The sequence below is a fragment of the Lingula anatina genome, chromosome 2 (genome assembly GCF_051362555.1).
Source record: "Lingula anatina isolate TDL-2025a chromosome 2, LinAna3.0, whole genome shotgun sequence".
NCBI lineage: Eukaryota > Metazoa > Brachiopoda > Lingulata > Lingulida > Lingulidae > Lingula > Lingula anatina.
The window spans coordinates 24055843-24077391 of record NC_141768.1 but is presented as its reverse complement, the minus strand read 5'-3'; the positions used below and the strand labels follow the sequence as shown (position 1 = coordinate 24077391).

The window sequence follows — 21549 nt, the reverse complement described above, 5'->3', positions numbered from 1 at the left end:
GGGGTCTTGTTTGGGTTATATAAAATACCTTTATTGTATTAATAAACATTAATGGCCATAAGGAGGCATTGTGCCTTTATTGTAATTTTGAAGATGGTTGATTAAAAGATTGAAGTCTCTTCAAGAGAAAAAAACATAAAATAGTGCCAATCTAATAATTAACCTAAAAAAATTCAAGCATTTTATCTTTCTGATTTATCAAGACCTCCAAGTAGCATTTTAGATTGAAATATATTTTTTCCAATGCTAGAGTGGCATCGTTTTGTGCTATTTGAGAAACCAACAGAAAATATGAATTTATTAAAACCTTTATAAATTCATTTCTAAATAGAATTAAGTTGGATTTCAAAAATAAAATGTTGGTTATGAAAGACATATTAAGATAGATAGCTGCAACTTCAGGTAGTACTTAAAAACTACAATGAACTGACTAAAGAGACCCACTACACCACTTTGTAGTCAACAAAATGATTACTCAATAAAATTATTGCACATAAAATTGGGAACACAGCTAAAAGGACCCACGGATTTCTGTACTAACTTGACAAAACAACTGCAAGACATGTTACATCTCTTTTTAGAAATAAAATTACCACCTATCCTAAAATCATTTCAATTGTAGAAATGCAAGGAATTTTGCAACCATTCACCAGGCTAATAATAAGTGTAAAATGTTGGTCTTAAAAAAGACACCAAGTGAGAACATTTGACAGCATCTGAAGTGATAGTCTGTATATACAAGTAAAATGTTTCATTACTCCACTATCCTACAATCAGTCTTTTTAAAACAAAAATGTGTTAAAGAAACTATCAGTGACACTTCCTTGGTGAGTCACGGTATTTTGTTTTCATATCTTCTTTGAACTGACGGAACAACAGTTTATTCTTTTTCATATCTTCTTGTTTAGTTTTGTGGAATACATCTCTAGTTTTGAATCCTTTGTGAACAACAAAGGCATTGTTCAGGACATTGAATGAGTAACCAGCTATATGCAGCTCGCATGCCTGGAAAATAAAAAAGTTTTATTCATTACACTTGATGAGTATAAGGTATATTAGCAAATCAAATGTGGTTGTTGTGCCAGAAAATGAAAGTTGTGAAGATATCTCAATTCCATAAAGAGGTTTGAAAGAAAAAATGTTAAAGCACTGAATTAAATTTTTTTACATCATTAAATTTTTATTGTTAACTTAGCAAGCTTTCAGATCTAAAAGACTACAAGGTTTGGAATCATAACTGGAAAAAAGATACAATGCACTGAATAGATAGTGATTGTTACTAAATTAAACATGCCATTTAGAAGAGTAACCAAAAATTAGACCACTTAAAACATATTCCCTCAAATACTTGGTATTTTACTAGAGAAAATGAATGGTTGCATAGCATTAAATAATTCAACTCCTTCAACTTAGTGAACATACATCAGTCTAATCAAATTTCATGAAACTTCAGAATCAATATAACAACTGTGTTGAATGGATTTAAAATGCATTTTTGTCTCTGTCATCCTTCCACACAGCACATGCATACAAATGGCGAAGCAAATGCCAGAAATAAAAAACTTCTTACGTGCCCAATCTAGGCCACTTTCTTATTTTAGAGTTCTTTACCTTACATTAATAAAAATCCCATATTACCTGACTTATTCTGTTAAAACCATACTGCTTGAACCTCTCATCATAATATGGAATGGTTTTAGGTGCAATTACAAAAGGCTCCCAGGGGTCACGCCACTCAACTTGGAAGCTCATCTCCAACTTGGAAGATTTCTGTAATATTTTCCAGGCATTGTACTGGGTGTACTTATGGCACCGAGGACACACCTCCTCATAAAAGGGCCTCACGATCCCTTTGTCCCATAGGTTGACCAGCTGTGATTTGATGCTTGGAATGGTTTGATTGCTTTCCACTTCAAATGCAGGCACCACATAGAGCATGGTTTCCAAGGTTTTTGGATCTTCAACAATTATCCTATTAGTAGCTATGAAGTCTCGGAAGTCCTCGAATAAATTATCACTGGTTCGTAAATCTATGTCTATTACCAGTACATAGCCTGTGACAGAATTCCTCAGCGCCACATTTCTGAGCAAATTATTTGGGTAAGGGATGTTTTTAGTGTCATAATTAGTTCTATCGAATCTAAGGATTTTTTTTAGAGATAATTCTATATTATCACATACATGTTTGTTCGGCATATTTATAGTCAGGTTAACACTCAATGGCAAGTTTGTTTCCTGTGCTGATATTGGCCTGACTAAATGAAAAGTTACATACTGTGCCACAAGTGTCACACAATATCTCAGCAAAAGGATAACCTCGATGGCATAAATTGCATCTTTCCCTGGTGCAAAGACAGAGAGAGAAATTGGACCTTGCCATTTTTCAACCATTTCCACCACATTATATAAGTGGTCCACAGAGCACTGAGTTACCAAAGTCACCAGGTTCTTCCCCTGCTTTGCAGGAATTGTTATTGTACCCTTTATCCAATTATTCACTAAGTAATAGGATCCCCAGGAGTCAATGACTTTTTTCTCCATCAGTTTGTCTAACATGGTATTCAGGGTCTCTCCACTCTCCTGATAAAAATGTTCTTGTTGCCTTGTGAGGAGTACTGCCTTCTCCCTGTCTGCCCTTTCCTGCAATTGGCTGAGCAATAGAAGATGGAAGACCTGTAACCCAGCCAGCAGTAGCACCAGGGCTGTTGCTACACGTCCCCATGTCACATTGGCTAGCATTGTCACCAGCAACTGGGGACATCTGTTGAAACACTGGGCAGGCTCAATAAGGGTCTTGGCCAAGTACTGCCACTACCTTGTCCATGTCACAGTCCCTCCACTGAGACTATCTCAGTCAGTTAAAAGTTGAACTGACATCCATGGCATATCCTGCAAAGAAACAACATAATATCTTTGAGATTTTTATGATGTTTTTTGTTCATGGTATCAAAAGTTAAAAGTGGGAGTCTATAGCAAGACTGGTTCTTTTCATACCAGCTTCCTATTCACAAATCACAAGAAGTGTCACGTGAGCTGCAAATCAGCATCATTTTCTTGAATCCAATTACTTCATAAATAAAGAGCCAAACTGAATTATTGTACAGATTTTCACTGCAGCAGTCCCACAGGAAATATCTCTCAGATTCTGTTTAGCCCAAAGGAAATTAATGAAAAATTTCCATACATGTTTCTTACCCCTATGGAAATATGTCCCAGATGAAATGATAGGGGTGACTTATTGGCACAAATAAATCTAAGAAAACAGATTTTCATCACATTTTTGCGACTGTTCCCTCATGTCTGATGCTTACTCCACCTTATTCCTTCATCGAAAACACTGTATCCAAGATCAATTTGTGGATTTCATGCAGGCCAAACAAAACATCTGCTGTATTACAAATGCACATAAAACAGAAGACAGAAATAATTAAGAAATAGAAACCCTGCATGATGACTGCATGCATGATATCTTTGTACATCTCGTTAGGCCCTCATATATGGCACCAGCATCATTTGTATGCAGTTCTCATAAATTTGTTTTAAGTTCTTGTGTGACAGCAATATTTTACCTATATAAAAAAAGATTATAAAAAAACTGAAGGATTATTATCAATAAAAAAAATGTTCTTCATATGATGTGATTCATTACTTAAGAGCCATGTGTGGACGTGATTCCATCTCAGTAGTATGATGCCTTTATTTCCTTATATAATTAGGGACATGCTAAGCTTCTCCTGATTGATTTCTATGGTTCAGTACAATGTATATCTGAGGCAGGACTGGGGAGTGTATAAAGTGAAATGTGTAATACAGTAGAGCACATCAGTGCTGTCTGGCATTGCTAGTGGCATCATTGAAAACCAGAAGGGGATCCAGAAATATTTTTTGAGTCTTCCAAATTATCTTTGTTGATCCATTCTCCATTTTTGACCGTCTTCAGACAGAAAAAATGAGATGCTGATCAATGTAAACTTGAAAAATTCTGACCATTTTCTGGAAGACCCAGAAGATGGCCTCTATCCACTCCTGACAAGCATAAAACACCCAAATATCATGGTAGATGTGGAGAGAAGGTCCTTTCTAAGCAGTTAATTGATATCTAAAAACGTGCATAAAATATCTTCGCTTTAAAATTTCAAGGGAAAAATTTTTTTCTTTTTCTTTTTAACATGACAAAATATAGCATAAAAAAAATGTGATGTGCTATCTCTGGCTGCATCCTATTCAATATGGTAACGTCCCATTATTTCTGAGCTCAACTGTATATATTCTAATATTGCATGTACAGATCGAGTTTGGCCCAGGTTCGATTTCAAATTTTTCTAAAAAAATAATTATAAACAAAGAGTTGAGCTTGCCAGAGTTATTTTTTTAATGCATTCACTTGCAAACATGCAGGTTCAAAAAGAGTTTAACAAAATAGATCAAATGTCATATACACTCATCATATAGGTCATCTGGTACACCCAAAAGGTTGGACACATGTTGAATCTCACAGTCACTAGAACAAACAATTTTCACATGAGATAATGCCAGTCACATGGCTGTTATTTAAGATTCTAAAAGCAACAATAAGCCTCCCTCAAACAAATATGCCGATCACTCACCAAAACTGCAAAACATAACCCTAATAATTTTCAGTTCACAGAGGACTTTCAGTGAACACATTTTTCATCTGCCTTCAACAGCTTCATATCTCTGATGACACTGCTTTCTTGAGTGTAATCTTAATTTCATGTGTCAAGCATACTTTAACACCACTGAGCCAGTGATTTGTACCCAATTTGAGCCAAAGCAGTATCCTCAGTTCTGATCCTTGAGTTATTCAAGCATTTCCCACAGGATACATGTACACAACACCACTGAATTCACAACGGTCCAGGGAAAATAAAAACTGATAATATTCTTCTTGTTGGTCGTCAAGAGTCTGAAGAGTTCCTGGACCTAGCTTGACCAGACACTGCCTGCTAATGATCAGGGCTACCTGTTCAAGGAACTGGCCAAGCAATAGACGGTCAGCTTGTCAATTGTCTGGCAATGTTTTACATGGCCACATCTCTAATATAAGTTGAGATTTCTCACTGCTAGCAACCTGTCTGAACCTTACCCAGTCCTGCTGTGATCTCATCAATACTGAACATGTGTGGACAAATATTGACATCCTGGGCAGGAGAGCAATGATTATATCACAAATGTCTTGCTGTTGCTGGAAGGCTGGGTCCCACAAACAGTTATGCTATATGTGTTGGGTGCTTTGAGTGAGAGTGGTGAGGGCTTTTTTCATAGATATGTCTGGATACATCTATAAAAAAAACTTCCGTGAATGATTTCATTGTCACCAAAACTTAAAAGGTACATACGAATCGAGCATCGTTGGAGCGTGGATTCCCAGTAACACATGTAGTCATTTGGTCAGTTTTTGTGGCAAAAAAATTGACTTTGTATGCATCTTTAAGCAATACCAACAAAGTGATTTTATACTGGTGTCAAACATAGCAGGTAAATATGCATGCATGTCATGTAAATATGCATGCATGTCATGTAAATATGCATGCATGTCATGTAAATCCATTCTACCAACTGTTTCAATAGGTTCAGGCAGGAATAGAAATTAATTTACCTGAGTCTTCTGACTTGAAAAATTCAAGACATGTGTCATTGAAATATATACAGCTTGTAAAGCACCTTTTCCTTAATCTTGAATTGTTGAAATAAATTTCCAATGCATTGGATATGTCATAGTGATAGATTTTTATCTTTTTTAGATTCAATTAAATATTATATAACAGGACATTTTAAAGTAAAATAGATCAAACATAGATAGACGACAGGATGTTGACTAGATGGGGACAGGAAAAGGGATGTACAGTAGTGTGGCCAGGATAACATATGTAAGATGCTTCCTGTCGGGAGGTATGGGGACTTCTAGGGGACCCCTAAATCAGGATAGGCGTGTCCTTAGCTTGATACAAACCAATAGATTTAAAAATAAAAGTAGGTCACAGTGATTTGTACTTGGGATAAGATAGTATTTAAGAAGAAAATAGACAAGTTGGGAGAAAATACACAAAGGATTCTTCAGCTGCAAAAGATTACCACAAGGAAAAAACATTGTGTATGCTAAGATAATGTATAAGCTGCAGCACAGCATGCTGTAAAAAATAAAATCCTGAATAAATCACTATTGACATTTTACATGGTTAAAAGCTTGCCAATGGCTCAAAAGCTTCAAAAGCTTCTAGACTTAGATGCCCTGCAACAACACTGGGCTTGAACTAGTCAATAAGAATTAGAGAAATCCCCCTTATTCAAAACACAAGATTTATCAAATGAGGCACAAACACAACATTATTTCCTGGACTTATCAATCCTGAATATATATCTTCAATTTTATAATTGCCAGAGTTGTGAACTATAATTGGATGTGGTAGTGGTAGTTGTCCAGTGGCAGTGACAGAGGATAATGTCAGCATGTTCAGATTTCAAAATAATCCTCAGACAATTAGATTGATTTTACTAGAATCACATAGATGTGCATGTGGCTCACTGTAGTGTCAGAAGGAATTCCTGTAATTGCTCTCGTCTTATTTTAATTGCTTCAGTTGCTCTTATCTAACTTTAACATAATTTATAGTCCCAAGGTCTCAGGGGCGTAACCAGACCTTTAAAAATTGTACGCACAGATTTTTAAAATTCCCAGCAAAATGTAGACTAATGCAAGAGATGAAGGGCAGCATAATAACAGCATATGTACCACATATCGCAGCTTAATTTCCATTAATAATAAAATCAACATTTAGTCAGAAATATCGCAGCTTAATTTCCATTAATAATAAAATCAACATTTAGTCAGAAATATTCTCGCAATTAAAAAAGTTTCAATATTCTTATTACCCAGAACGGTATATTTATTTAAAAGGAGGCTAGCTTCGCATATGTGGAACCCACTTCGAATAATCCTGGATCCACCTCTGAGTTGAACTAACATACGGTTTCATTCACCTTACATGTGGATGCATGGCTCCCAAAAACAACCAATTGTACGACACGACACGACATCTAAGTTTAATTATTTGTTTGTAAAAATTGCCCATGTAACCCTGTTAGTTTGGAGGGGTAAGCTGGGTCAAGTCCGTGTCAAAATTCTTTGGAGCTTTGCAGGAAAAATTCTACCTTTGTTTCTCTAGCTCCTTCTTGAACCTGGTGTCCAGATTTTATCTAGTGCCCCCAGGGTTGTGGGAGCTGCTCCTTGAAAATAACACTCAGGCAGATTTTTACCTGAGATAAATATCGCCAGCGAGAATGTGTTCGATATTCTCAAGAAAGAGGGTACAGAAGAGTTGAGGGCCAATGAACCCTCCAATTAAGAGGTAAAGGAAGTTTCAGTTAGATGGACGATTAAGATAGGACTTGTTAAGGTTACAGGCATTGTTTACCTCAGTTTTCAAAGTTTACAAGGCGGGGGGGTGGGGGGGGGGTTAGAACAATTGTGCCTATACAATTGATACAGAGGATTTGTACATACAGGTGACTTTAATAAGCAGAGGATTTTCTTTTATATTTCGTGAAAAATACACTAAATTTATATAAAATAATATCATGGTTGGCCAAAAAATTGTATGCACAGTGCATCCGTGCCTATGCCTATAGTTACACCCATGGGTCTGTCATGTTGATGTATTAATGGTAAAAGCAGGCAATGTCCTGGGAATAAAGGGAGTTTTGATTTTGTACCTAAGCTGTGTCAGTGTGTTGCTTTTCTCTCTGGTAATAACCCAAGACATGAATCGGGAGCCAAATCTAAAATCTTCTATTCTTTAGTCGGATCAGAACTCCTTAGAGTAAAATATGCCCCTCGGTATTTTTAAAAAGTACAAGCAATGGAACATACATAAACATATTTTTGTTCATATAAGCTCCTAAAAAGAAACTCCCAAGATGGATGTGGTGTAAGATTGTGAAGGTATAAAAAGGGTACGGAGAATTGGAAGGGATCAACATAGACGTAAATCTTACCTGATCAAATTGATTACACGACAGGAAATACTCACATTTATATACGGCTTGTTTCTTTCTTTTACAACTTGAATGCTTCAATGCAGATTCATAACCTGATGAATTCCGAATGCAGTTAGTGCCTGCAGATTAATGAAGAAGTTATGTTCTTGTATTTTGTCTGCTTCTCATATTTTGTTGTCCGTGTTATTCTCTGTATCAGTCGCTTGATACTTCGGGATGTCGTTAGGCCTGTATATCAGATATACATGTATATATTTATTTATGTATACGAAGAATCCATTACAAATTATGATGATTTGCTTAAAACAAAATGTGTTGCAGTATTGGAGAAAATTACCCCTATGTGTATATATTGCCCGTGTATATATGCTTTATGTAAAATAACTGGATTTTGTGCAATGTTTTAGCATCTGTCCGTATCATTAGTGATGCCCCAAGAACCAAGGCTATACAAATTTAGTGAAATTTGTAAATGTAAACCTGAGACTGCACAGTTAACTATCCTTCAATATTACCCTAGGTTAATTATAAGCAAGGTTTATAGAAGACAACTGTCTCTATATCATGAACCTTCAGCATTGTGAAGCCTAGCACTCACCAAGCACACCTGTTGCTGAACAACTGCCAAGACAGAATAACTATAAATATATCAGATCTAAATGTGGAAGTAATCCTTCTTGTTCAACACTATGAATATGACTCAAATACTCCAATTATTGTAGATTTTGTACTGAGAATAAGCATATCAGATTTCATATTGTATGTGCTTTTGTGGTCCTCTACCATTCAACATCTTTTAACTCCCATGTCTAATGCAACAAGGAACACTTAGCTCTTCCGAAATCAAAATTGTCAAATAAAGTACACAAAACCCTTAGATGACACTGATCAGCAACTCAGATAAAAACAAGTTTCGACAAAATCCCTAACTGTTGCAAAACTGGTCTTATACTTGTACAGCCACACCCACAATTGTCACCTAAGCAAAGGCAAGGAAATACATAACAAAGCCATATATATACATCTGCATGTCCACGATACTGGGTGACAACAATTGGTTATCATCTTTGAAAGTCTGACAAAATATTCCAATGTGTTGGATTACGATGGGGAAAGGGATGGATTTGTCTCAATATAACAAACAATTTTGTGTGTCCAAACATTGTGGTGTATTTTAAAACTTTTTTTTTTGCTGAAAATAACACTAAAACAGCGCTTAAATCTGGGACACAGACATACCCGTCTGTTTTGCAGATGTGCATTATGGAAAAAAAGCTCAGAAAAATATTGTTATGTTTTTGGTCGTCTCAGGAATCCTTTACGGCAATGTAACACACTAGAGAAAAAAAATTGCACTTAGTGGCCAATTTTGATGGGCAAAGAAAACAGCTTGTTGTGCATTACTATTGTTTCTGTTTTCAACTAAGTACAAAGTATTATCTTCAATAAATGTTATCTATACAAATCGTTCAATTTTGGGATTTAAATACCTGAAATACACACTGTTTTTCATAAAACAACAGACACACACACACACACACACACAAATTTATATTTATATATATATGTTTACCAATATATATATATATATATATATATATATATATATATATATATATATATATATATATATATATATATATATTTCTGATTAAATAGCCAAAGTTAAGTTATAATAAATAATTTTTTGGCACCCCTTTTTTTCTCATGGAAAAAATGCATTGGGTACTGGTTTGTTTTGTTTTAGGTACTGGTTATTTTTATGCTCTAAAACTGCCTGAATTGTGGATTTGAAATTCCCCTCTAAGAAAAAATAATAATATAATAAATAATTAATTAATAATAAATTAAAAACAATAAAACAAAATTACTCATTAAACAACCTATCACTTTTGTCAAACCAAATGAAAGTAACTTACCAGGTACATCTCTTTACCTCACTGGACATGTTCTCTAAACAAGTTAAGGGACCGTTCACATGAAAAATCTATTTTCTAAACATCTATAAATCTATTTGCGGTATCTTGTGATCACGGTCTGTGCCCTGAAAATACCCCATGGTGTAATTACGGGCAGTGTGAGCCAGTTACTTCCAAAGCTGTAATTAATTCTCGGCGCTGCCAGTAATTACGCCGCGGGGTATTCAGGGCACAGACCGTGATCACAAGATACCGCAAATAGATTTATAGATTTTTAGAAAATAGATTTTTCATGTGAACGAAGCCTAAAAAGCACTCGTGAATGGCAATTACTCACTGCTACCAAAATCCAGTTAGCAATCTTCAAAATCCTTTTGAATGATACATGGTGAGAAAATGTCCAGTGTGGTAGACATGGACAGAACAGTGCCACTGTGCTAGTGAAGTGAGAATATAAACCATTAAAATCAGGGCATCCAACAGCTTAGTACCTGGGCCATATTTATGAGCACATTTGGGAAGAAGAAAGTCAAAATGTTTAGTCACTCTAAGCAGGGAATTATATCGGTATAATTCCCTGCTCTGGGCACATATTGTTCTGAATGTACAGGGTGACACAAAAAAAAAAAAAAAAAAAAACGGTCATCACCTAAACTTGAATAACTTTTGAAATAAATAATCAATTCCTTTTATTTTTCAGATATATCAAGAAAAATTAATGTTCTAAGAGTCAACCAAATTCGACCTTCGAGATGCCATAGACTACTGAGGAAAAGACATTTATAGTTGCTTGGGCTGCAGACAACAGAGTCTCTAACTGCACCAATGTTGTGTGGTGTCCTTGATGATTTCGGTCGTCCAGAGTGTGATTGTCTGTTAGTGTCTTTACAATTGAGGTTATGCACAGTCCCATGGGTTCTGAACTTGTTGACCCATCTGTAGATCATTGAGTGGACAAGAAATTCTCGACATCTGAACCGTTCTTTGAATTGCAATTGAGCTGCATGGATAGACTTCAACCGAAAATATGCCTCAACTATAAATGTATTTTCCTCAGTAGTCCATGGCATCTCGAAGGTCGAATTTGGTAGAATCTTAAAACTCTTAAAACATTAATTTTTCTTGATAAATCTGAAAAATAAAAGGAATTGATTACTTTTTTCAAAGTTATTCAAGGTGATATTAGGTGATGACCGTTTTTTTTTTTTTTTTTTTTTAATTATTATTATTTATTGCGGTTCAAGTACATTTTTTACAATGACTATGACCTAACAGTATACATTATATAATCATATAACTAAAATTACAATAGTAAATTACAATATTGTTTATACAATAACTGTGATCAGATTTTACAATTGCAGTATACGCTCAGTTACTTTGGTTGACTAGGTGGTGGTTGGTTGAGAATATTCTTTCTTTCCTTATTATATATTGTGATATATATAGTGGGCCACATTCTTTATAACTTGTAAATCATTTGACTGCATTATGCATTTGAACTGACCCTCTGGGGTTTGTGTAGGATCTGGTTTTAGGATCTCCCTGTGTTTGGTGAGTAAGGGGCATTTTAAAAGAAAGTGTATTTCGTTTTCCACTTCCTCTGAGCATAACTTGCAGATCCTTTCTTCAGGGGGTATTGATTTTGGTTTTCGGTATCTGCCTCTTTGGATTTCTAAGTCATGTGCCCCTGTTCTAAATTTTGCCAAATTTTGCATTTCATGTTTTGGTATAGGTGCTGTTGTGTACGCTTCCCTTTCATAATTTGTTTTAAATAATCGATATGTACGTAGTATGCTGTTTTCTCGCTCTATTTCTTTGAGAAACAAAAGGGTATAATGACTTTCCAGTGCGTTCTTTACTTCTGCTTTCGAGGGGGTATTAGTCTGTGTTTTCATTAGATTTTGAGTAATGTATTTGATTTCCCTTGACCAATTTTTTACCTGTGTATCATGTTTTGTTTCATATTTTTGTGTCACCCTGTACTTCTTGTCTTTACATGCAAAAAGGACAAAATGTGTACACTCACCTACCACTCAGGGTTCTTCTGTTCAACCCACTGCAGTGGGCAGCCTAGAAAAAAGTGTAAAAGTAAATTTTGCTCATCCTCAGTTTCCAAGGTTACTGCCCACCTCACCTACAATCAGCTCTGTACAGTATGTCTACTCTCAACATAGTCATTGGTCGTGTACAGTGATGCTAACAGAACGTGATTCCCTGTAAGGGTACACTTCTTAGCATTGGTATTAGACAACTGGTATGGTGTAGTGCAGGCAGCAACACTAGCAGTGACACTAGCAATACCAGAACTAGTAGTAAGTAGGTAGGCATGAATATATACTATTTCGTCGGTTATCAATGAAATTGATTGTTGAATTCTCACCCTCTGTTAATTAACCAAAAATCTGATTTAAGAAAGCTCAGTTGGTATCTCTTAGATCTAGTGTTTCACGAATTATCATCATAAAAACTACTGGATTATTATATTTTAACATCAGTATTTTTTAAATCAAAATCCCACATATTTCACCTTTTGTGGAAGTTCGTCGGCTAATAAAGTCATGCTTTTAAACAGGACAATGCGCATGCGTATGTTTCTTCCGGGCCAAAAATTGTGCGAAAATGGCGTCGTGAAGGTTAATGTGAAATTGGTAGGTATGTCTTGGTTGTTTACTTGTTCCAGAAGCAATACACTTTGAAAACAAACTAACTAACTCTATGTTTAATCCTTATGGAATCTTTTGAAGAATTTGAAAATCGTGAAATGCTCTAAATCACGAACCAGTTTTCTCGAATGTTAGATGGGTCTCGCAAACAAAGTAAAACTAGAAGAATGTTGTTTCTTTTCTGTAACAAACAAAGATGGCAAAACGACTGTATTTTACAAACTTTTTACCCTTCTTCGATGGCGAGGCATGTCTTATTTATTTTTCATAGTCAGTTTTTATTTGTTTTCGTAGAATTATTCCAGCTTCGCCTTGAAATGCTGTTATGAATTATTCCGTGCTGCTGGCAGTATTCCCCACCCAGCAGTTAGACTAGTTTAGTCCACAATCATAGTAACCAATGTAAAGTACAACAGCAAGATAATTGCTCATACCTAAATGGCAATTGCAGTGTTTAGTTTGCAATTTTTTATGACATTTAGGCTGCCTAGTCTTCCAGTACATTTCAGAAGGAAATGCAACAAAGGGTACTTTATTCAAGTTTTTTTTAATGTTCTGAATTGTGAAAGATAAGTAGATTTGCAGGATATGTAGACATGGAAAATATGACTTTGGGACATTCTCAAAAGTGCACTGTATACCTTCAAATACTTGTTATTCAACTGAATTTAGTTTCCACAGATTGTAGAGGAAGAAAGAACATTTTACACACATTGGATTTGTGTCGAGGTATAATTGGAATCATTCCAATTTCAAAACTTGCATGCCAGTTGTAGCAAGTTTATACTTGTCATGACTGAGCTCATCTGCATTATGTAATAACACCAGAGTGTTGGTATTCTCACGCTGCTGGTGAAATGTGATTGGTTGTTCACGTCCTTGGTGTAAAAAGGCATTGATCTGTTTTGTCTGAGTTGACCTCAAGGTTTCAGTGTGTATGTGATAAAGTTAAATATATCATGTGTGTTTCTAACTGTGCTAGTGTTATTGTAGTAGGTCAGGGACAGGTTATAATAATTCATTAGGTAGGCCATCATCTATGTTTTAAAGCATTATTTATCTAACCATTGTATGCTGAAATGTTTGTCCATATTTTTACAGTTAAAATCTTATTATATACTGATTAATTACTTTAGAGAGATTTAAGGTAAATCTGAAATTATTAATTAGTTGATTTATTTAAAAAATTATTTTTAAAAAAAATTACTACTAGTATAGTGATTAAACTCTTTCATCACATCTGTAAATATTTTACAGGTCATGATTGTTCTTTTTTCAGTGCCAAAAAGGACAGCATAATATATTAATCAAACCAATTGTGAGTCACATAATTTTTGTGATAAAACAGTGCCCTCTGCTGAATTGCCTGTAGATGAGACAAATTAAGTGCCACTCTAAACAGACACCACAAAACCATTGTAGGAAGATCGCTTCAGAATAAGCAACAGCAAAACCAGGAAAGACCATACCTAGGCAATCCCAAGAGCAGTACAACAGTGGCAGAGCTTGCCTCCCTAGTAATAACCAGAGGATAGGCGAGTGCAATACCATGGACTATACTGTAATTGTGGTAACGGTTCTGGCAACCGTGTTTCCATATGTTCATATAGTGCTGTCATCTCCTACCACTGTTGGCACCACTTTGGCCTCTGTAACCAGTAAGTAATGTTACTAGAAAGTGAACATCTTGTTATTAAGTTATTAACAGAAGGCAATTAACTTATCATTGAGAATATGCAGTGGATATTCATTGCCATCTTGTAGAAAGAACTATGCCCTTATTAATCTTCAAATTTATAAAAAATGGTTATTACATTTTTATTCAAGTTTAAAATTAATACTCTTGGCACTACTCAAAATGTAAGATTGGAGAGCACGTATCAAGATAAAGACTTTGGAATTATCAATTTTGTCAGGTACACCATGCCGTGACCCAGGGGAATTGGTGAATGGACAGAGACTGCCAGTGTACCAGTCTGGGCAGGAGTACCACCCTTTCCTCTCTTCTATTTCATTTCAATGTAAACAGGGCTACACATTAGTGGGCTACTCCAGTATGTTGTGTACCAGCAATGGACGGTGGAATCCACCTGAAATGCCAATTTGTACTAATAGTAAGGAATTTGTATTTACTTCAGTAAATGATGTTATGTACAATTGTATTTGTTTTTGATTTGAATAGTTGTTTTTATTGTGATTTTGCTTATTTTAAAAAAATTTTTGACAGGAGTTGTTGAGTTGAAATTTGTAAGAACATTCTAAAAATTGGAGACAAACTTTCTATGTGAAGAATAAATTTAATATAATAAGACACAGCTCCATGTAGACAAGCTTATGGTGGAATAAATTCTAGAATCTCCTGTTCGAATTGCAGCCAAGTGCCCAGTTCCTTTGGTAAAAAATGGGCGGGTGCTCAAGATCCCTGGGGGGTTCACTCCAGGCTCTCAGACACAGGTGATATGTGACACAGGACACACTTTGTCTGCCTCAGATGGCAGCATTCTCTGCTCAGCATCTGGTACCTGGTCCAACATCCCTTCCTGTACAGGTATGTGTATTCAGACTTGTACAGGTTGATGTTCACTTTGGTTTGTATAACTTCAACCTTTTGGTTGCTTTGATTTCAAGTAAACTTATTATATTATATTATCTTAATAGACAGGCATGTGTAAAGCTGGTCTAGCAATACTATATTTATAGGTATTTCCTTGATATAACATTCTCACTTGGACAGGTATATATTCACCTGGCCATTACATCCCAATGCACAGTTGTGTTTGCCTTGTCTAGCAATCTTTGTTGACATGTATGAATACAAAGTACTGCTTTCATTGTGTTTCCAGCATCTGTGTGTCCACATCCTATTACCATTAGTGGGGCCTACTACAAGGTGTATGGGGAGCAGGTGGGCAGTGGCTGGTCCGAGGGTTCAGAGGTGGTCTACTCCTGCAGGTCTGTTACCAACCAGGACACCAGTGACCGGCCTCTCAGGTGTAAAGATGGCATGTGGCTTGGAATACTGCCATCTTGTGGTAAGAAGCATTACCAGGCTTCTTATTATCAAACCTTGTCAATTACTTATTAAAACTGAGGGTACTGGGAGCAGTCAGGGGATATGATAGATTTACTTTTGTTTTCAGAAATGTGAATGTAATTTTCACTGACATATATATATATATATATATATATATATATATATATATATATATATATATATATATATAATGGGTTATTAGTAAGATTTTTAATATGCAAATCCTGAGGATGGATTTCAAATTTATATCTGTCTTCACCAAATTAGGAAATCATCAAAGAATGTCTTACATTTTACTTTTTTACAAGAGAATATTGTTATAAATCTGCTGCAGGTTTATAGGTTGTAGATGTAACCTTCTAACATTTTGCATATTGAGACCATTTCTAATGCAAGTTCTATTAGGTCTGGAGTTTTTATAATTTGTGATCTTTACTCTTCATTTTTAGAAAATAAACAGTGCAAGCAGCCCCAGGACATAGAAAATGGCCGATGGTACATTGTTGGAGTGTCATCACCTTTCTCTGAGGGAAGTCAGGTGGTTTATGAATGTGAAGACAATGTGAACTACTCCCTGATTGGAGCAAAGACCATTGTCTGCACCAACAAGGAATGGAAGCCATACAATTACAAAACCTCTTTTTTTAACCACTACCCTCCAAGGTGCATCAAAGACAGTGGAAAAGGTGAGAAGTTAAACAAAAGCTTAAACTTGTTTTCTTAAACTTGTTTTCATAAAGACTGATTACCAATTTTTATAGATTTTTCTGGATTTTTATCTGGAAATCTGGATAATTGGGTGTTGTATTTATGCCCCTCAGACGTTTCCATATAGAGCTTCTTGCCTTTGATGCTTGCACTGAGAATTTTTTTTGAAAGGTCCACCCTCATTTCTGAATTTATTTTAAAGTTTTAATTTGTTTTGAGAAAAATGATCAATATATATTCAGGCCTACCCAACTACCAGACTCGGCACCTAAGGATCCTGAATTAACCGGTATATCGGACCACGCTACCCGTTTTCAAGGTGTGTGTCAGATCGCATTTCGGAGTATCATACTTCAGAACAAATTTTGTAGCACGACTGCGGGCTCATCCACGCTCGGCTGAACAACCTTAAACTGTACTCTTACTTTAGAGTACTCTATTCTATTGTGTCTATGGGGATATACGGGGACTTTACGACATTCGGTTTGCATGTTTTAACCACTTTTGATAGGGATTTTTGCATTGTATTAGATTAATGTGGCAGTCTAAGGTTCATCTAGGTGGCTTTCAAATTTATGCACCCGGTTTTAAAATCATATAGCGATTTTACGACACTCGTTTACTATCCAATCAAGGTGACAGCCGAGCATGCCAGGGCTCATCCTGTCGGTGTTCTGGCTGATACTCCAAAATGCGATCTGACACACACCTTGAAAACGGGTAGTGTGGTCCGATATACCGGTTAATTCAGGATCCTTAGGTGCCGAGTCTGGTAGTTGGGTAGGCCTGATATTGATAAACCATGTACTTGTTCCCCAGGCTGACCCTTACAGGTCATAAGATTTTGATGAGAAGTGGAAATTGTTTATTTCAGTAACAACCTGTGAAGATCCTGGTAATGTGCAACATGGCAGCAGACTGTGTGACCCGCACAAAGACTGTGACCAGTTCTACTCGGGTGTATCTGTACACTACTATTGTCTTGACGGCTACGAGATTGTAGGAGGCAGCACAGTCATTACATGTACTGAGGAAGGAGTTTGGACTACTAATAAACCTAGCTGTAGGGAAGGTGGGTTGGTTGGTTAAGTCTTTTAAAAGTAGGTATGATAAATATTAATTGAAAATCTATAAATTTGTTCTAGTGTTCCAGCAATAAGGCTATTTAGGGTGTTTATTTGATGCAAGGTAGCTAGCATGTGTTTTTCTCCTGTTACAAGATCACTATAATATGAGCTAAAAAAGCAAGTAACTTAGCACAACATAGAAACAATTGGTAAGGAAGTAATTTGCTAAAGACCCTTTTCACATCAAGGAGTATACTCAGTTGTCAGTCTCTCGAAGTAAATTGATGCAGATTTTATTTCTTTAGTATACTGCTCAATGTTAAAAGGGATAAAATGTGTTTTTACCTATGAGGTATTAGATTAAAAAAATATATAAATATAAAAAAAAATATATATATATATATATATATATATATATATATATATATATATATATATATATATATATATATATATATAAAGAACAATGAAATCCTGTTTCACCATAAGCATAGTAATCTTACAACCTTTCTGCATTTGATTTTCCAACTTTCAGCTGCTTCCACTTCGGACCTGGGGAAAGATGACCACTCTGAGACACTAGCTGTGGTCATTGCCACGTCAGGCAGCGTGCTGGGGATCCTGGTGCTGATACTGATAGCTGTGGCAGTGAAGAGGAGGAAGTCCGACATACGATTAGGGCGTCCCATCACACCACCTCCACCTTCATACTCTCGCCACTGTGATTCAACATCATTGGATGAACATGACCGTCTTGCTCTGATAGCATTTGCTGATGGTGGCCACCTGGTTCTACCCACGTATGCAGAGGCCACTAGAACTCGTGGTAGCACCGGTAACAACAGCAGTAGTAGTAATAGTGTGAGAGGTACGCCCTCTAGGGGGGAGTACAGACCCTTACCTCAAATCCCCCCTAGTCTGCGTGGAAACGGTGACACTGCCAGCCAGTCTTCTCATCAGGTAGAGGGCAGCACCAGGCACTCCGCAGTTACTAGCAGCACGCACAGAGACAACATGTCAGGCAGTGTGAATTTTGGTTCTATTGAAACTGTGAACACTATTAATGCTAGTGTTAATGCCAGTGATGGCACGTCAGCTTCAGTGACTATAGATACGTATGACTCCAGTGCATCAAACCCTTCACTAGCATTGTCTAGGCAAGCTGTCACGGGGAGTCTGGCATCATCCAATGGGAGTTTAGCAAATGAAGGTTATTACACATTTTATCCAGATTCATTTTCTTTCCCTTTTCATAAGTCAGTTAATTGCTTTTTGCAACTTCCTGAATTTTTTTTCTTGTAAGGTCCCAGAAGTAAGTACACGCAAATTATAACTACCAGAAATTCTTTCACATGTGAGAAATTATTCGGGTCAATTTGTTGGTTTAAGTAGTTGCTAGTTTCAGAAACGAAGCATTAGTTTTAATTTGCATTACAAAGTTTTCAAGTGAGCAACATCATTATACAATGAAGACAGGACAAGTCATTGGCTTTCTCTCCTATTTTCAGATGCCCCACTTCTGGAGCACAATAACCAAGAATCTGAGCAGTTACTTGAAAATGAGGAGAGAAAAGAGAGTTCCCAGGAGTCCCAACCCAAGGAGGAATGACACAACTATGGCATCATGCACACTCATTCTTAACTGCAACATAACACACTGTTGCTGCTGTCTGGTTGTGTTCTGTGGTATAGTGTCAAAATTGAGGTAGACTGAGGATCTTATTTATGTCTACGTACCAGTCTGGATACATTCATGCTATCAAAATAACTGGACTTCCTTTGCTGTGATGAATATTGAAATCTATCTAAAAATTAGCCACAAGGTGTACTCCATTAACTTATAAAGAATGTTGATACATCAACTGCTGTTCCAGAAACTTACTTTTTATTATGCCATTATGTAGGAGATGGGTTAACATGTGACTTAATGTACAAGTATAGACAGATGTCACTGTGATGTTTATTTTAGCAATGAGCCACTCAAGGATTGTAGATCTGAGATACAAAGTAGATATATTTCTGGTACAAGGATATCATAAACCCAAAGTAAAAATTCTGCAGATAGTGGCAGTACATGGATGTGCACATACGAACATATCAGTTTGGTTGACTTGTGTTTGCTTATATTTACGGATATCTCATTGAAAATTGGTGACGAGGCATAGTAAAACTTGCCTATATATACAATTTGAATTGAAAAATGCATTTCATTTTCTTATGGTTATCCTTTCAGCATTAATTTAAAGTTATGACGGTATACTGAAGTCAAGTTTTGTTTCTTGCTTCAAGATGTCTCATAACGTCAAACCATGCAATACTTAGTAATATCTCTATATGACTGGACAGACCTCAGTATTAGCCATGACAGCAGTGTTATACACTTCAAGGTTTATTATTGTTATTATTTTTGGTTTGCTTTATGTAACAAATCGGTAACACTTCACCTGCCACACCTTTATATGCATAAACAGGAGAAACAACGGAGAAGATGGTACTGCTATCATGTTGATTCAGAAATGTGTATGAGTAAATGCATAAATGCTGAATCCAGGCTGGTACATTTGGAAGATAAAACAAGTGCAAATATTACACAGCATAGGCCTTACAATATCCAAGCCATCTGTTATCAGAATCTATGTCCTGTGTACTCTTAGTGTATGTTACAGAACAAATGTCAGATTTGTTTGTTCTTCAATGGACACTTTCACATATTGTGAACCCATTCAATGCCATTTTCAATTGCTTCGGTATTTTTTACAGTGTGTATTTTTTTGTATTTTATATTAGTGTAATAAACTTCTCCCATTTAGAGTGTAGGCTTGGTAAAGAATTGTTTGGATCAGATGAAATGATCTGTATGTGAATAATTAATGCTGTAAGATGGTACCTCTAGAAGGCAGTTTGAGCAAACTATCCATTACGTGTTGAGTAAACTATCCATTACGTGAAGTATGTAGACATTAGATGCACAGCTGATGAAGTGGTGAATCTGATAAGGTATAGATAAAGTACGAGGTGCTGAGCTTTACGAGAAATAGAGCAGATAATTGGCGAGGTGAGGCCGAGACAATTATCTGCTCTATTTCTCGTAAAGCTCAGCGCCGAGTGCTTTAACTGGCTTAAAGCACGAGTAATTAACCCTGTGCATTGGTGCGTGGAACGCATTCATGGATGTCGTGACTTTACACGAAATAAACCACGGTGCGACCTGTTGTCTTTTGACAGGAGAGTGCTTTAAGTTTATATAGACTACAATAATGGTTTTGATTCTAAAATCGGTGGATACTTGGAATTATTTACGTACTTTATGTGTCATTAGCATAACAAATAAATGTTGATGAAATATATGTGAACCCATGTTAGCAGTTTCTGGAGTGAATCTTTGTAGCATTTTGATATCGATATTTTACTAAAATTTATTGTAGGATTGTAGTAACTAGTTGTAGCATTTAATGCATAATAGATAGTTTTTTTCAGCATGCTCCCACCCAGGAAATTTTCAGTCAATCAAATATTTTGGAAAAAACCTTCCATTTTCTAAATAGTCATTAAAAAGACCATCAAGTTGAGAGTATATGTTGAATGGAAAGTTTTGTACCTACCCTTCCATGGGTACCTGTTCAGTTACCTGGATGCTAAAGATTGACCAAGATGGTAGATAAAGATGTTTAAGGCTGGTCTTTTACATGTACAGCTGGTTACCATAGCATTTACTGTAGAAATTAACACTGAACAGTAATTGGCTACAACACTGCACTTCCTTGGTTATAGCGATTCTGTGTGAATTTTTAACCTTAGAAATTAGAATACCGATGGAAAGTTAGCTTCCTGTAAAGGAATGTCCCCAATTTATGTATATATATGTGCAATGATTAATAAACAATTTTCTCACTGTTTGAATTCTTTTATGTAAGTTATTACCACACTTTTTATGGACATACTTTATAAACATCTGATGAAACAGTAGACAGAATAATACGTGTAGCATTCTAGGGGTGAATAGTTGTCCACAAAATTGTTGCTGAAAAAAAGGTTATATACTGTATGTCAGCTTGTGCATGGACGGCAGATATAGAAATATTTGGCAACCACTCCATTTGTCAATATTTGAGGCAAATCCACTTCTTGAGGGATAA

At 36.0% G+C, this 21549-nt stretch overlaps 2 protein-coding genes across 8 annotated transcripts; one reads left to right on the top strand and one right to left on the bottom strand.

Moving 5' to 3' along the window:
* Positions 1-6: 6 nt before the first annotated feature.
* LOC106155404 (beta-1,4-glucuronyltransferase 1) lies at positions 7-12536 on the bottom strand. 5 transcript variants are annotated; one of them, XM_087006737.1, is made up of 5 exons: positions 12469-12536; positions 11968-12011; positions 8052-8247; positions 1639-2889; positions 7-1005 (listed from the first exon to the last, which is right to left on the bottom strand). In XM_087006737.1, exons 4-5 carry the CDS (start codon positions 2737-2739, stop codon positions 811-813), a joined length of 1296 nt encoding a protein of 431 aa, XP_086862863.1. In that variant the 5' UTR covers positions 2740-2889; positions 8052-8247; positions 11968-12011; positions 12469-12536; the 3' UTR covers positions 7-810. The 5 variants fall into 5 exon arrangements, with proteins under 5 accessions (XP_086862863.1, XP_086862865.1, XP_013385682.2 ...); XM_087006739.1 differs by lacking the exon at positions 8052-8247 and having other exon boundaries at positions 11972-12011; positions 12469-12524; XM_013530228.2 differs by lacking the exon at positions 8052-8247 and having other exon boundaries at positions 12469-12523.
* On the top strand, positions 12500-21309 carry LOC106168400 (uncharacterized). 3 transcript variants are annotated; one of them, XM_087006734.1, is made up of 9 exons: positions 12500-12589; positions 13884-14262; positions 14521-14718; positions 14979-15152; positions 15448-15636; positions 16088-16324; positions 17221-17418; positions 17949-18623; positions 18922-21309. In XM_087006734.1, the coding sequence occupies exons 2-9, from the start codon at positions 14154-14156 to the stop codon at positions 19020-19022; spliced, it is 1881 nt and encodes a 626-aa protein (XP_086862860.1). In that variant the 5' UTR covers positions 12500-12589; positions 13884-14153; the 3' UTR covers positions 19023-21309. The 3 variants fall into 3 exon arrangements, with proteins under 3 accessions (XP_086862860.1, XP_086862861.1, XP_013402890.2); XM_087006735.1 differs by having other exon boundaries at positions 12542-12593; XM_013547436.3 differs by lacking the exon at positions 12500-12589 and adding an exon at positions 13453-13629.
* The last annotated feature ends 240 nt before the right edge of the window (positions 21310-21549 follow it).